This window comes from Dendrobium catenatum, unplaced genomic scaffold (genome assembly GCF_001605985.2).
Source record: "Dendrobium catenatum unplaced genomic scaffold, ASM160598v2 fragScaff_scaffold_1125, whole genome shotgun sequence".
Lineage (NCBI taxonomy): Eukaryota > Viridiplantae > Streptophyta > Magnoliopsida > Asparagales > Orchidaceae > Dendrobium > Dendrobium catenatum.
Genome location: NW_021319587.1, coordinates 539,388 through 553,126, shown reverse-complemented (window position 1 = coordinate 553,126; position 13,739 = coordinate 539,388). Strand labels below are relative to the sequence as shown.

General features: G+C 34.5%; 1 protein-coding gene and 1 long non-coding RNA gene across 2 annotated transcripts in view; both read left to right on the top strand.

Moving 5' to 3' along the window:
- Positions 1 to 5,065, top strand: part of LOC110115701 (GPCR-type G protein COLD1) — a 79,066-nt gene extending 74,001 nt beyond the window's left edge. The window contains exon 13 of the mRNA XM_020849015.2: positions 4,625 to 5,065. Within this exon, the coding sequence (XP_020704674.1) occupies positions 4,625 to 4,778 (154 nt within the window). The 3' untranslated portion in view covers positions 4,779 to 5,065. The remainder of the gene's footprint in view (positions 1 to 4,624) is intronic.
- A 2,106-nt stretch (positions 5,066 to 7,171) lies between these two features.
- LOC114580618 lies at positions 7,172 to 13,739 on the top strand. Its single transcript, XR_003702104.1, has 3 exons — positions 7,172 to 8,122; positions 12,022 to 12,125; positions 12,308 to 13,739. It is a non-coding gene; the product is annotated as an uncharacterized LOC114580618 (long non-coding RNA).

The window sequence follows — 13,739 nt, the reverse complement described above, 5'->3', positions numbered from 1 at the left end:
AAAATATTTCAGATTTTTTAAAAATCTGAACCCCATAAATGGTGTCCCCTACTTATTCAAAACTCAACCCCTCTCTCTCCTTATGTGGCCCGGCCCTCTTAATGGGCCATCTCTCTCTTCAAATTACATAATGCTCCACTAAATCAGCCCTAATTACCTCCTCCATTAATAACCCATAGCTATTATTGAATAATTTGAAATTTCAAAATTAATCTCCTTTTTCAGTTTTCTTAAGGAGAGAAAACTTCCATTTAGGAGGGCAATCAATTTAAACAATTTGAATTTCAAATTCGAAGTTGAAAATCAATTAAATTGATGGCGTAAATTAAGGAGCTAAATTAGGAAACAATTAATGGCTCGTGACAATATGAAATTTCAAAAATTGAAACTCCATGGAAGGGGCGGCCGCGACTAGAGGAAGCGCAAGGGGTGGGTCACGACGTGGGGTGGCCGGCCGGCGGGATATGGCAACCAATTGGCCGGCGGCTTGGGCGGCTCAGGGCTGGGCGGCGGCAATTGTAAGGGGAGGAAGAGAGGGAAAATTCAAGGGATTCGAGCGACTACGAATTCACTAACCTCATTTGTCTTCAATCCGAATTTCCACACAATTAACTTGGACGAATGCTAGAACTCACAAAGAGATCTAGTTCTTCCGACGAACTCACTAAGAGATCTTGGAAGAATGAACTCACTAAGAGATCTTGGAAGAATGAACTCATAAAGAGATCAAAAGTAGAAATTTTCATTGATCAATCATCATCCCAAAATACAAAACAACTAGCCTATAAATAGGCCTCATGAAAACAAAAGAAATAAAATACTAAAGTGCCCTTCGGGCCACAATACTACATGACCACCCGTAAGGATATAAAGGGAAAAATAATAATATGAAATAAATTAGTACATATAAATAAATAAATAAATTAGTACATATAAAGTGCCCTTCGGGCCACAATACTACATGACCACCCGTAAGGGTATAAAGGGAAAAACAATAATATGAAATAAATTAGTACATATAAATAAATAACTCAAGATCGTAGCCGTTGATCTTCGATATCCTCATCAGGGTAGGATGACCCCGGACCTTCTAAAATCCGTTAATTCAACTTAAACTTCAGAGAATATTACCCTAAACATTAAAACTGACCAACCAACTAAATCAATTAAAATTGACCCCAAGATTTTAATATTATTAATAACTAATATTAATAATCATTACTAATATTAACATAAAACTAAAATAAAATAAACCTAATCATTAACTTTGTGAAGATCGGGCAAAGGGGCAAATGGGCTTATGGATGGGTAGAGAGGGCTATTGGTTGGAAGAGGGAGATCGGCCAGGTAGGGATTTGATTGGTTGAGGTAAGTCGATGTGAGAGGATGCCTTCTGAATGAAGTGATCGGGTTAGCTTGAGGAGGTTTGTGGTCGATTTCACTTAGAGCAGGCGGCGATAGATTGGGATAGGTGAAAGCATCAGAGGCTTGCAAAGAGGGGAAGAGGTGTCGGTCTCGAGCCGGCTTTCTTCAGGTGGAATCGACGGGAGGCTTGTGAGGTTTGTTGGAGGCCATGTGGGTTGAGTCGGAGGAGCAGAGGATTCGGCTATAGCGGCAGTAGAATGCAAAGAGGATCATGGCTTGTGAACAGAAGGTCGGAAGTCTCGGCAGTGGGAGAGTTCGTGTGTGTGGAAAAGAAGAAGAATGAAAGGCCTCGCTTCATCTTCGTTTTATCAGCAACAGGAGGCTGTGATCGAGGCGAGTGCCGGAATAGCGGAGGATTTTGCGGAGAAGCGACACGAACGACGTTGAAGGAACAATAATTCAACGGGATATCTTACGGATTTTCCGGAGATTCGAGTGGCACTTCGACGGATACAAGGTTTGAAATTTCTCTTTCTTTGTTCTTTACACAGAGGTCAACAATTGGTAGTGTAAATTAGGATGCTTGGCTTAAGATGTAATCAACCTCCCTCGAGGGGCAACAAACCAAGGACCTTGACACTCTCTTGCTTTGACAAGGGGAATACAATGTTCTTGTGATGGAGACCGCCTTGAACTCCATAGGCAGGTTTTGACAGATTTGTTGCCGTAGTGGCAGCCTTGACAATATGGTGAATGGTTTAAAAATGAAACTTTTTCATGAAGTTCAAGTCCATCTCATTCTTATGGAAATGTTGCCTATCCTCTCAAGCCTTCTCTTATAGATTCTTTATTTGCATCTATGCCTCCTTTAGGCCTAAATAAGGTGCTTGTAGACAACTAACTCTTTTACTTCCTCAATGATTAGATCTTCATGATCTTTAATTAGTTTGCATCTTTTGCAAGTTCTCTTTGTAGGTCTCATTGGACTCAAAAATGCATATTAGAGGCATACACCTCTTCCCAACTATGTTTAGATAAGGAGGTGTTCTCCATTGTGCATTTTCCTCCTTGCTCTCTAACATAGGAGGCAGTGCTCAATAGCTTAGGTGGAGCCTAACTTGCTCCACATCAACATCACTAAGATCCTTCACATGCTCTCCAATTGCTTTAGAAGGAGCTTAGACATCACTAAAATGCAATCAAGAGTCGAAGGATGGTTCTCCTCACTTGTGAGAGCCACCCCTTTGTTAGTGGAAATTATCGTTCCTTCCTTTGTTGCCTCGTGTTGCTTGCTTGTTGGTGAATTCTTCATTAATCATTATTAGCTCTTCCCCTTCAGAAGCCACGACATCTTTGGATGAAAAGTTTGTTTTCTTCCTCCTTAATTCTTGTAGCCATTGTAGCTATAGCTCTCTGTCATCATCAATGCTTGCAGTCAATGCCTTATCATCTTTGTTGAATGTGGCCTCGTCAGCCATTGACATTACTTTGTCAAAAAATAATTTTATATTATTATTGTTATTATCTTCAACAAGAAGAATATCATCAACAAGATGCATACACCAGGGTACATCTTGCAAATGTTTAATACGAACATCCATGACTAAAGAAAAAAGATATGGGCTTTTGATCCTTGATACAATCAACTGAAATTAGAAAATACTTGGTTAAACCACTTTGTGTTTGAACACAAGTAATAGCTCCTGCAAACATATCCTTAATGACTTGAGTATAAGCATTATCAACTCCTTTCTTTTCTAAAACTCTCTATAACACTTGTCTTGGAACTTTATTATAAGCTTTCTCTAAATCAATAAATACCATCTTGGGCCTTTATCTCATGAACTTAAAATATAAATATTAATATGTTTCTCAATTTTGACTGAAACATGTGACATTATGAAATGGCCAATAACGGGAGCTAGAATATATGGTAAGACATAGCTGGAAGTATATAGACATTTAGACGTAGCTTCGGAATGTTGGGAGTTTCTGGCTTTCTGAATCTGGCTGGCCAATTTTATTGAGATAAGGAAAGCTATTTTGAGCGAATCTGTTTATAATCTTGGAAATGGTAGGAGAATTCCAAGGCGCGATACATTGCTTGAAATCTATATCTTAGTTCTATTATATTTTAACTTTAATATCTATACTACTGCCTAACATTTGTGATTATATGAAGACTAGGTGGTACTGGAAATTTGAAATTTAATCTAACGTGTAGAAGTCAAAATCATGAGTTGTCCTTAATTTTGGTTTTTACAGTATAATTTTTCTTGAATTATGGAGGTCAACCTTAGAGTCTAAAGGTTTTCATTTGAGTAGATCTAAAACCGAATACATGGAGTTTAATTTTAGTAGTAATAGTTATAGTGGGAGATTTGTGACTTTGAGCGATCAAGTCATTAATAAGAGTACATATTTTATATATCTTGGGTCTATTGTTCAGAGTGATGGTTAAATAGATGGGGATATTATTAGTAGAATTCAAGTTGGATGGATGAAGTGGAGGAATGCATCGGGCTTGTTGTGTGATAGAAAAGTACCACTCAAACTTAGGGAAAATTTTTAGAAGATGTTGGTTATACCTGCAATGATTTATGGTGCAGAATATTGGCCATTAAAAGAGAAGCATAATATAAAGTTATGTGTTGCAGAGATGAGAATGCTCAGATGGATCAGTGACTTTGCTCTTAGAGACAGGATACAAAATGAGCATGTATATGAAAAGGTTGGAGTAGCTCCAATGAAAGATAAGATTAGAGAGAGTCTCCTTATATGATTTTGGTCACATAAAATGGCAGTCTTCTTATGACCTAGCTAGGATAGTAGATGTATTAGATTTAACCTATGTTAAAAATGTAGATGTAGACCTAAAAAGACTTGGTTAGAAAATATTAGAAATGACCTTTCTTTGTTAGATCTAAATGGGATTTTGACTCTTAATCGGACACAATGGAGATAAAATGATTCATGTAGCTAACCCTACGTAGTGGGATAAATGCTTAATGTTGTTGTTGTATTAAAAAAATATAAAGAAATAGCATCATAAGTGACATAATGTGATACGCTCATATATGAAATGATTATTGCCCTTGTTTACATCCACATCGAAGTAGAAAAAAATGCTCTAACAGTTGGTGTTTATCTCATCTTTCATAATTTGCATAACGCATGCTTGAAATACTTATATGACTGAAACGACATTGGTTTTCTGCTTTTGTAGTGTTATTATACTAATCAACTCTACTATTTGCAGGATTATTATAACAGATGTTCTTGGGGGTGATGTCCAGTTTGATTTCTACCACCGCTGGTTCGATGCAATCTTTGTTGCGAGTGCTTTTCTCTCGTTGCTACTGTTGACTGCACAACATAGTTCTCGCCAAGCAGACAAGCACCCCATTGATTAAGTTCATCGCTGTAAATATGTACTAGCTCCTGTATTGGGTTATCATAGTTTTCTTTTTTTTTTTTGCTAATAACGCATCAGTAATTTTTTAAGGGAGGGGAAGAAGGTTTGGACGTGTAGCTTTGAGAAGATTTATATATAAATTGTGCCAGCTTTTATAAATTTATTTGCATGGCTCGCATTTGGCAGGTCAGTTCCAAGGAAATGCATTCACATAACAGCAAAAAAACGCCAATCTTGTTCACTTTACAAATCCATATTAATTTGAGTATTTTTTTTCCATCCCAATTTTATTTATTTGTACATTGTTAGCATTTGGATTTAGGGCTTTGAAGATTCAGAAGATAAGAATATAAATGATTTTTTGAGGAGATGAGTTAGGGAATTTAAAGAACTAGAGTGAAAGCAGTTTTTTTCGAGTTTCAAGAGTTAAGCTACACTGCTTGTATTCTTTACAATTCCAAAGACCCCTACAGGAATGATGTGTTATGCCGTAAGTTTTATTTTTATCCTATGAAAAAGTGCATGTTAAACAATTTTAGTTCAAAAATATTCAATATTTATGGGTTGTTTCAGTGGGAGGTTTTGTGAATTTTATATATGTTTTTTTTTGCCTTGTTTTTCTTTTATAAAGAGAGAGGTACTAATAATGCTTGTACCAATGAAGTTCTTAAGTGATGTGAGATTAAATAGATGACTTGATATTATGAAGCCATAATATATGTAGTATATATTTTTAAATAGGATTTTTTTATTAATTCTGTACAAATATGATACTATTTATTTTTTAATTAATAATTAATAATTTATTTATTTATTTGTACAATATTATAATTTTTTAATTAAAGATAAATTATTTAACATAAAGTTTTATAGATATAAATTTAAACTATATATAATTGTATTTATGAAGCCATAATATAATATTATATACTAAATTTATAATTCTATATAATATATAACATAAATATTATAATAATTTATATTAAATTTATATGTGAATTAATTTTAAAATAAATTTGAATAAAATTTAAAAATTGAATGTGTTTAATTTGAAATTACAGAAGTTATTATTTATTCATATATGCATATTTTAGAAAATTTTGACCAAAGTTGTTGTTTTTTGTTAATGGAGTATATCACTATTATTCCGTTTTGATAACATCTAAATAATTTTAATATTTATTACATTATTTTAATTTAATCCTGATCAAATTATTAAACCTTAAATCTCTCCTTTTAATTCAATGTCCCATCCGATTTTAACAATCATGACTCTCAAATGTCCATTGAAGCGTTCATTCAGAGCTGTTCGTCAGATGTTCATTTGGAGTAATTACTTGGGGGTCGATTCAAACTGTCCAGGCGGAATTATGAGATAATTGAGCCAATGAGGTGTTGTGAGTCAAGTGGAGTTTTATCTTGTCTTACGTTTCCCATCTAAATATCGGAGAGATTATTGGGTTCGGACATCGGATACAGCTTACAGTTCGGTATTTCACTGTACCGAGTAATACTGAACTCGGCACTGAGCTCGGCACCGAGCAGTACTGAGTTTAGTATTGAGCAGAATCGAGCTCAGTACTGTGAAGTACTGAGCTCATACAAAGCTCTGTACCGAGTATGGGATTATGTGACATATTTTTATTGGATTTTGGAGGTCGTCCGGTGTCCGAACCCAATAATTTTCTATTGATATAGTTGTCACTCGGTTGAATCTTTGCATAACTCTGATTATTCCTCAAGGTATGGTTAGATTACTTTGCTATGTCATCGTAAGTTCTTTATGAATGCCTAAATCACACAAGTATTTTTACTATTGTACCCTCAACAGTTTAACCCTAATTATGCCTCAAATATAATTGTGTCATAATCCTTTCATGTTATATTACAAATTAATTTCAAGATTCCTATATTCCTCGTGCTTTAACCTATCTTTTAAGAATTATTTTTGCTATATCATAAAAAAATTTTCTCAATCAAGCATAAATCTTGAGGCAAGATCAAGTTGGAAATTTTTGAAATTAAATCTGAACTCCAATTTAAGCAAATTTACAGTCAAATTGAACGTCTCCAAAAGACAAACCAAATGACAACAAATTCGACTCAATCTTTGCCCAAATGGTATGAAATCGAAGATTCAAAGCATCTTTTGAAGGTTCAAATCATAAATTGAATGACCAAACAATTTTCAAATGTGACATGCTTATAGTCGAATTGAGTGTCTTCACGAGGCAAATCCAACGAGCACATGATTGTCTAATTTTGATATGATTAACGGGCTGTTTGATATGCAGAAATAGGAGGGTAAAGTAAATTAATTGCACGTATTTCTTAAATTAGATCGTTTAGTTGATTTTGAGTGGAACATAAAGAAGTCCTCCGAAGCATCAACCATGTATTACAGCCTGCTCAAATCGAGCTGGTTAGAATTCTCTCAAGCGTTAACCAGCCTGTGCGCGCGATGTTTTCGCGGAATCTGAGCTGATAAGAGCTCCCTTCTTCTCCGTTATTCGCACGCGCGATGGTTTCGCGGAATCAAAGCTGTCTCCCTCTCACAAAGCCGAAGCCTTCTCTCCCAGCTCCCTCTATTCACATGAGCACAAGAGGCGAACCCCTATTTCGCCGCCTCCATTCGCGGCAAGCAGGGATCTAACGCCCCCAACCCTTCGTATCCCCTCGCTCGTGTGGACAATAGCCCTAGCCGGATCCCTCACTTCCTCTGTCCTAGCTGACGCCGGGAACCTTCTTATCTTTTTAACTTCTTCTACATCCTCTTCATCATCTTTTTCTTCATTCCTTCACTTTTTTTTTCTCCCAATCTTTTCCTCCTCTCATTCTTGAATTTTATTTTTGCATTTAAAAAATGCATCGGAAAGGGTAATCTGAGATTTTCTTGTTAAAATCTGAAACAAAATTGTTTTCCATCCACTCTTGATAATTAGGGAAGTGATGAAGATCTGTGAAAAATGTTGTTCTGAATGAATTGGTTGCTTATATATAAATGACTTGTCTATACCTACATATCAACCATTTCCTGTGACTATCCTTATGAGTTCTCTCTTGATGGAATGCTTTTGTTTAGATTCTAATGCATGAGGTTTCTTCCGTTTGAAAGTTTCAGCATTGAAAGTTGGCTTTTCAGTATCTTTTGAAAGGATGTTTTTAGTTTTGATGAATTTGTAATGTGTGGTGATTTTATATATAGTATCCAACACCCTTTCATGAATATTTATGAAATAAAAACAATTTACCCATCAAACAATCCACTGTTCACTCACGTGATCTTCTTTGGTGAATGAAGACAATTTCCAATTGATGCTCATAGTACTCATAGAGCTGCCTGTAAGTTCTGCTTTGTCTCCGTCTAGAAATCATACATAGTTACCCTTAATCAAATGCCATTCTTTCTCTGCATGTTTTTTTTGTAATTATTTCTATTTATACGTAATTAAGATTCAATACTGTGTCCACATTTTTTGTTCAGAAGAATTTTCAAAATTAGATGCTTTGTTTTATGATTATTTCAAATGATATAGTTCTAATTCGAAAGGCAATTAATAAATTTTTGAAAAATATACATCTTAGAATAAAAAATAATGTTTGTGTACATGTTATTAATTTTATTAATGATACGGTGTTAATAATTATCTTTCAGTATTAATGATATGATGTACATGTTATTTAGAAAGTAGTAAGTAAGCAGTCCCAAACGAAACCTTAAACTCATGGACAACAAGATTAAACTTTGGTTCCCATGTGCAATTATTTTTTTTGAAACGGTTTTCCACCCGCTGCCAACCCCAAAACACTTGGCGGCATGACTAATCCTCGACTGACCTAGAAAAGGCACCCACTGCAAAAACCTCTCTAACACCCTTTCATGAATATTTATGAAATAAAGCTTTATATATAGTCCTGTGCAAAAGAACTTGATTTTTTTTTTCATTACTGCTGCATACAACCCCCTTTCATGTTTTATTTCTCATGGATATTTTTTTGCTTGAATTTGAATTTTATAGTTACAACGATGGTTGAGCCATTAGAAGATGTTGCTGAACTCCATGAAATTCAAAAATATAATGATGTGCTTAAAGTGGTTTTTATTGCAATTTGTACAGTATGTGTACTATTGCAGCAGATTCGCAAAGAAAAAAAATATAATCCTCAACAGAATATATAAAATGGCACATATCTTTTTAGGTTATATAATGGACGTGGTTCTGACTGTGTTGACATGGTACGCATGAGGCGAGCGCCTTTTTCCAAATTATGTGATTCAATACGTACGCGAGGATTGTTGTTAGACCCAATGAATGTTTGAATCGAGGATCAAGTTGCTATGTTATTGCATACACTTGGGCATAGTGTTCATAATTGAGTCATCCGATTTAAATTTCATCGCTTTGGTGAAATTGTTAGTAGGTACTTAAAAGCTGCATTACATGCTGTAGGGGAATTACGCCATGATTTTATCAAGCCTCCACTTCCTGAAACCCATATAAGATTAAATCAAGTAATAGGTTCATGCCATTTTTCAAGGTTAATCAATCTTTATTCAATTAAAAACTCTCTTTTATTACGATATCTTAAAAATACTTTGTGTCAAATTTAGGATTGTATTGGCGTGATAGATGGAACTCATATTAAAGCTAGGGTTCCAAAGGAGAATGAAGCCGCATTTAGAGGAATGAAATCATACCCAACACAAAATGTTTTAGTAGCAGTTTACTTTTATTTGAGGTTAACATACGTACTTGCTGGTTGGGAAGGTTTCGCTCATGACACAACAATACTTAAAAATATATTAGAAAGATTAGATTGTTTACGTGTCTCAGCAGGTAAATATTATCTGGCTGATGGTGGCTACTCCACACGAAATGATTTTATTTCCTCATATCGTGCCATAAGATATCATTTGAAGGAGTTCAATTCTATTCAACCTAGATATTCTAAGGAACTTTTTAATCTACATCATTCCTCATTACGCACAACTATTGAGCGTGCATTTGGTTCCTTGAAAAACCATTTCACAATTATAAAATATGAACCTTACTTTCCTCTACAAACTCAAATTGAAATTGTGATTGTATGTTGCATACTACATAATTGGATAGTTACAGAAGGTGGTGATGAGTTCATTCAATCTGAGGATGAACGAGCTAGGAGAAGTCACTATAGAAGAGGAGATCCATCAGTTATAGATGATTCTCGAGAATGGCTAGATAAAAGAGATGAAATTGCTCAATTCATGTGGACTCGCATGCAAAATAATGGATACTAAATTTGTTAATTTCCTTTTTATGAATTTACCTGTAACTTACTAATTTATAGTTTGTTGTTTTTATTGATTATATTGGTTAAGCTTAAATCATATGGTTTTACAACTTCAATGTAATTCTCAGAACTATTATGAGCTATACTTTGATTATTTAAGTCAAATCGTTGTTTGAGCACTTATATACGTTTGTTTATTTAATATTCACATGGTTAGAGAAAGTCACTTTGGATCGATCCCCAATTAAGAAGCAATTTTCACCATTCCTAATATTCAACAATGTCTAGTAGTATACAGAGCCATTCATAATTTCTTTCCTGTACATGACTTAAATTTATTTATCATATTTACTTTAAGGGAGAATGAATTCATTACAAATAGAGTTGAACGGTACTTCGAAGCCCAAGAGGAAAAATTTTTTATGGAGCTTAAAACCTGAGTGGATAACTGGATTGCTTCAAATAATGATGGAATATGTAAATGCAACTATGCGAAGTACCAAAGGATTTAAAGACATTGTGTATCAAGGTGCCACCCAAAAAATGAAAGAGAAGTTTGGAATAGAGGTGACATGTGAGCAATGCAAGAACAAAATTAGGCATCAAAGAAGTGTTTGGATTCACATTCATGAGTTAAAATGAAGATCTGGTGTATCTTGGGGTTGAAACAAAGAAAATGATAGTGATGGGTCATGAAGAGTATGCATCACATATTCAAGTATTATTATAAGCACAATATTTAAATTGATATTTTGGGGCTAACAACTTTTATTTTATTTCTTACAAGCTTTTCCCAAGGATGCTGCTTATTTAAATATTGCAATTGCAAACTATGTAGAGTTGGAGATAGTATGTGATCTTGGACATGCAACTGGAGAGTGGGCGAAATATGAAAATTCTTAAACTCCACTTGGAACTGAACAAATACATTTAGGCGATGATGAACCCTCATAGTTTATGGATGTTTGTGCAGATGGATCAATGCCCCGTGAAACTAGGGTCCCGCAAGTCATTTCTAGATGAGTATGAAATGGGAGCAATAGCTAGAGGAAGAGCTTGATGTCCAACTGCTGATGGAGAATATTGATGATTGAATGGTTACATAATTATGTATGTCCACAACATTCCAGGAGCTACTGGACTGGGTGGCAAAGTTCGAGAAACTGAACTTATCAAAATCCGAGGGTCATCCAGAAAAATCCAAACGAAGTAAAGCTCCAGATACCAAAAAGGGTGAAGTGCACACCGCCTCCATTTAGAATGTTGACATAATGAGCAAGTCATGGAAGATTCAACTGCAACAACAAAGAAACTGCAGCCTTCATCTGGTGTAGGAGGTGGCATTAAAAGAAAGTCTAAGATATATGCTATCGATCAAAATATTCGTGAGTGTATTTTTTTGATGGCTGATAGTGTGACTGAAGTTGCTAATACTATCAAGAGCTCAATAGCATCACCAAAGAAAATTAAAAATATGTATACTGAACTGATGTTTGAGTTAACAAATATTTTTGGATTCTCAGAAGAAGAGATTGATACAATATATGATAATTTATCAAAAAACCCTACACTGATACCATCTTTCCTTTTAAAACCTACAGATTCGAAGGCTAGATGGATGCGTAAAGTGATAGGAAACCGATTTAAGTTGATGAAGATTGTCATATCTATTAAGTTGTTATCAGTAAAAAAAGTTTCGTGTTACTTTGTCGTAATTATAACTAAGAACATTAGGTATTATTTTATCTTTTGTTTTTAATTTTAAATTTTCATTAATATTGTTTACATCTTATGGATGAAAATCGTGTGATTTATTGATTGCTAAACGAAAACAATTGCTTTTATCACTAAATTAAAAAAAATATCAGTGTAAAATTTAATTAGCTGAAATGCCAATTTGTATTTTATTCATTTAATTTTTCTAGTTTTGATGATGGGTCATCTTTATGTTGTTGTTGGGCTGCTAGCGAGAGAGAAGAAATGCTGCTTGGATTAGATAGATTTACATGCCATCCATTCTTCCAAAGCGGTGACAATTTAGTGAAGAAAAGTTTTTGTAGGCCTCCCTCAGGTAATTTCTTATAACAATAAATAATCATGCTTAAATAGATTCATATTTAAGGTATCAAAATTTTTATCTTCTCCATATCATAAATGAGATGTTTCACCAAATTAAACTTAAAATTTTGGGAAAATATCAAGTGAGGATGTATTCAAAATGATTATCATAATAGTGAAATTCATTAAATGCAGAACCTTACAGTAACAGTTGTGAGCTACATGGGAAAGCTAACTTTGGTCATGGGAATAGAGAGGGACTTCATAGACTCGAATCTACTGATTTCTTCAATGAAAATATCATTTCAAAGGATCTTTGCGGTAGCCATGGGCAATATCTAAAGTTTTGCTGGACAAAAGTAAAGGAATTTCCTTGTAGAAATCCACATGATGAGTATGTTATCCCATTCATATTTATACTGAGTTTTGTGTTGTTAGTATCTTTTAAAATGAAATGAAAGGCGATTATATACTTATCATAGGATTTCCATAAGGAATGCTTTGTTGGATTTCAGTCCTGTTTCACATATATCATATCAGGTCAATCAAGCTCAATTTCTTTATATATATAAATGCCCAGTGTATCTGTTTAGTTGTATAATATGAGGCTTTAATTTGATACATGATTCTTTGATTTGAATTTGAAAGCAAAAGCCTACTGCATTTAGATCTTTTCAATGTGAGTCCATGTTTATTGTATTTGTTTCTACATTAACGAATATATTAATTGTTGGAATGTAATTTGCATTGATCATTCATTATTGGTGTTATTGAATAGAGATCCTACGAAACCATTATAGAAAATATGTTTTTTTGGCTTTTTTCGGATGTGAAAAAGTCTTTTATGGGATGCAATTAGAACCCTAAACATTTATTTTACATTACATTTACTTTACACTTCATTTTGTTTTAGGCAACCAAACAGCCCCTAAGACATTCAAATGCCTAATAAATGCTTCATAATCAAGGGGTTCAATATCATCTGTCAATTCAAACAAGTCCCAACATACGCTTTATCTCCCTCCTATTTACTAATCATGCTACTAAAAAAAACTATAAATAGACCTCTCATTCTTCATTTAAGGAAACCCAAGTAAGGAAGAGATCAAAGAGTGATAAATTAGAGTTCTCTTACCACCAGACTCCTAAAGCACCATTAGACCACCGATTATTGTTGGACTATAGTCGAGCATTTGCTTGGCCATCAACTGACGCGGATTTCTCCACGGTCACCTAGTATCACCTGACATCAACTATGTTGCAAATTGACGTCAGATTACTGTCTGGCCACCAACTGTCGTTGGACTTCTCCTTGGCCACCAACTAAGCCGAATTTATGCCCGGTCATTGACTATCGTTGCACTTCAACTTGGCTACAAATTTATGCAGGATTTTTGCCCTGCCATCAATTGCCGCTGGACTTCAACTCAGCTACCAACTGACGTCACATTTTTACCACCTTCTGTCGCCGAAGTTTCATCTAATTCCTATTTGTCGCTAGATTTCATCATGTTGGTTGGTTATTATAATCTGATATCCCTCAAGTTTAAGGATGAGTTAATTATTTGTAATTTATTCAAATACTAGTGGATCAATTTGACTGGGCGTGGCCTGGTGGTTTTTTAAA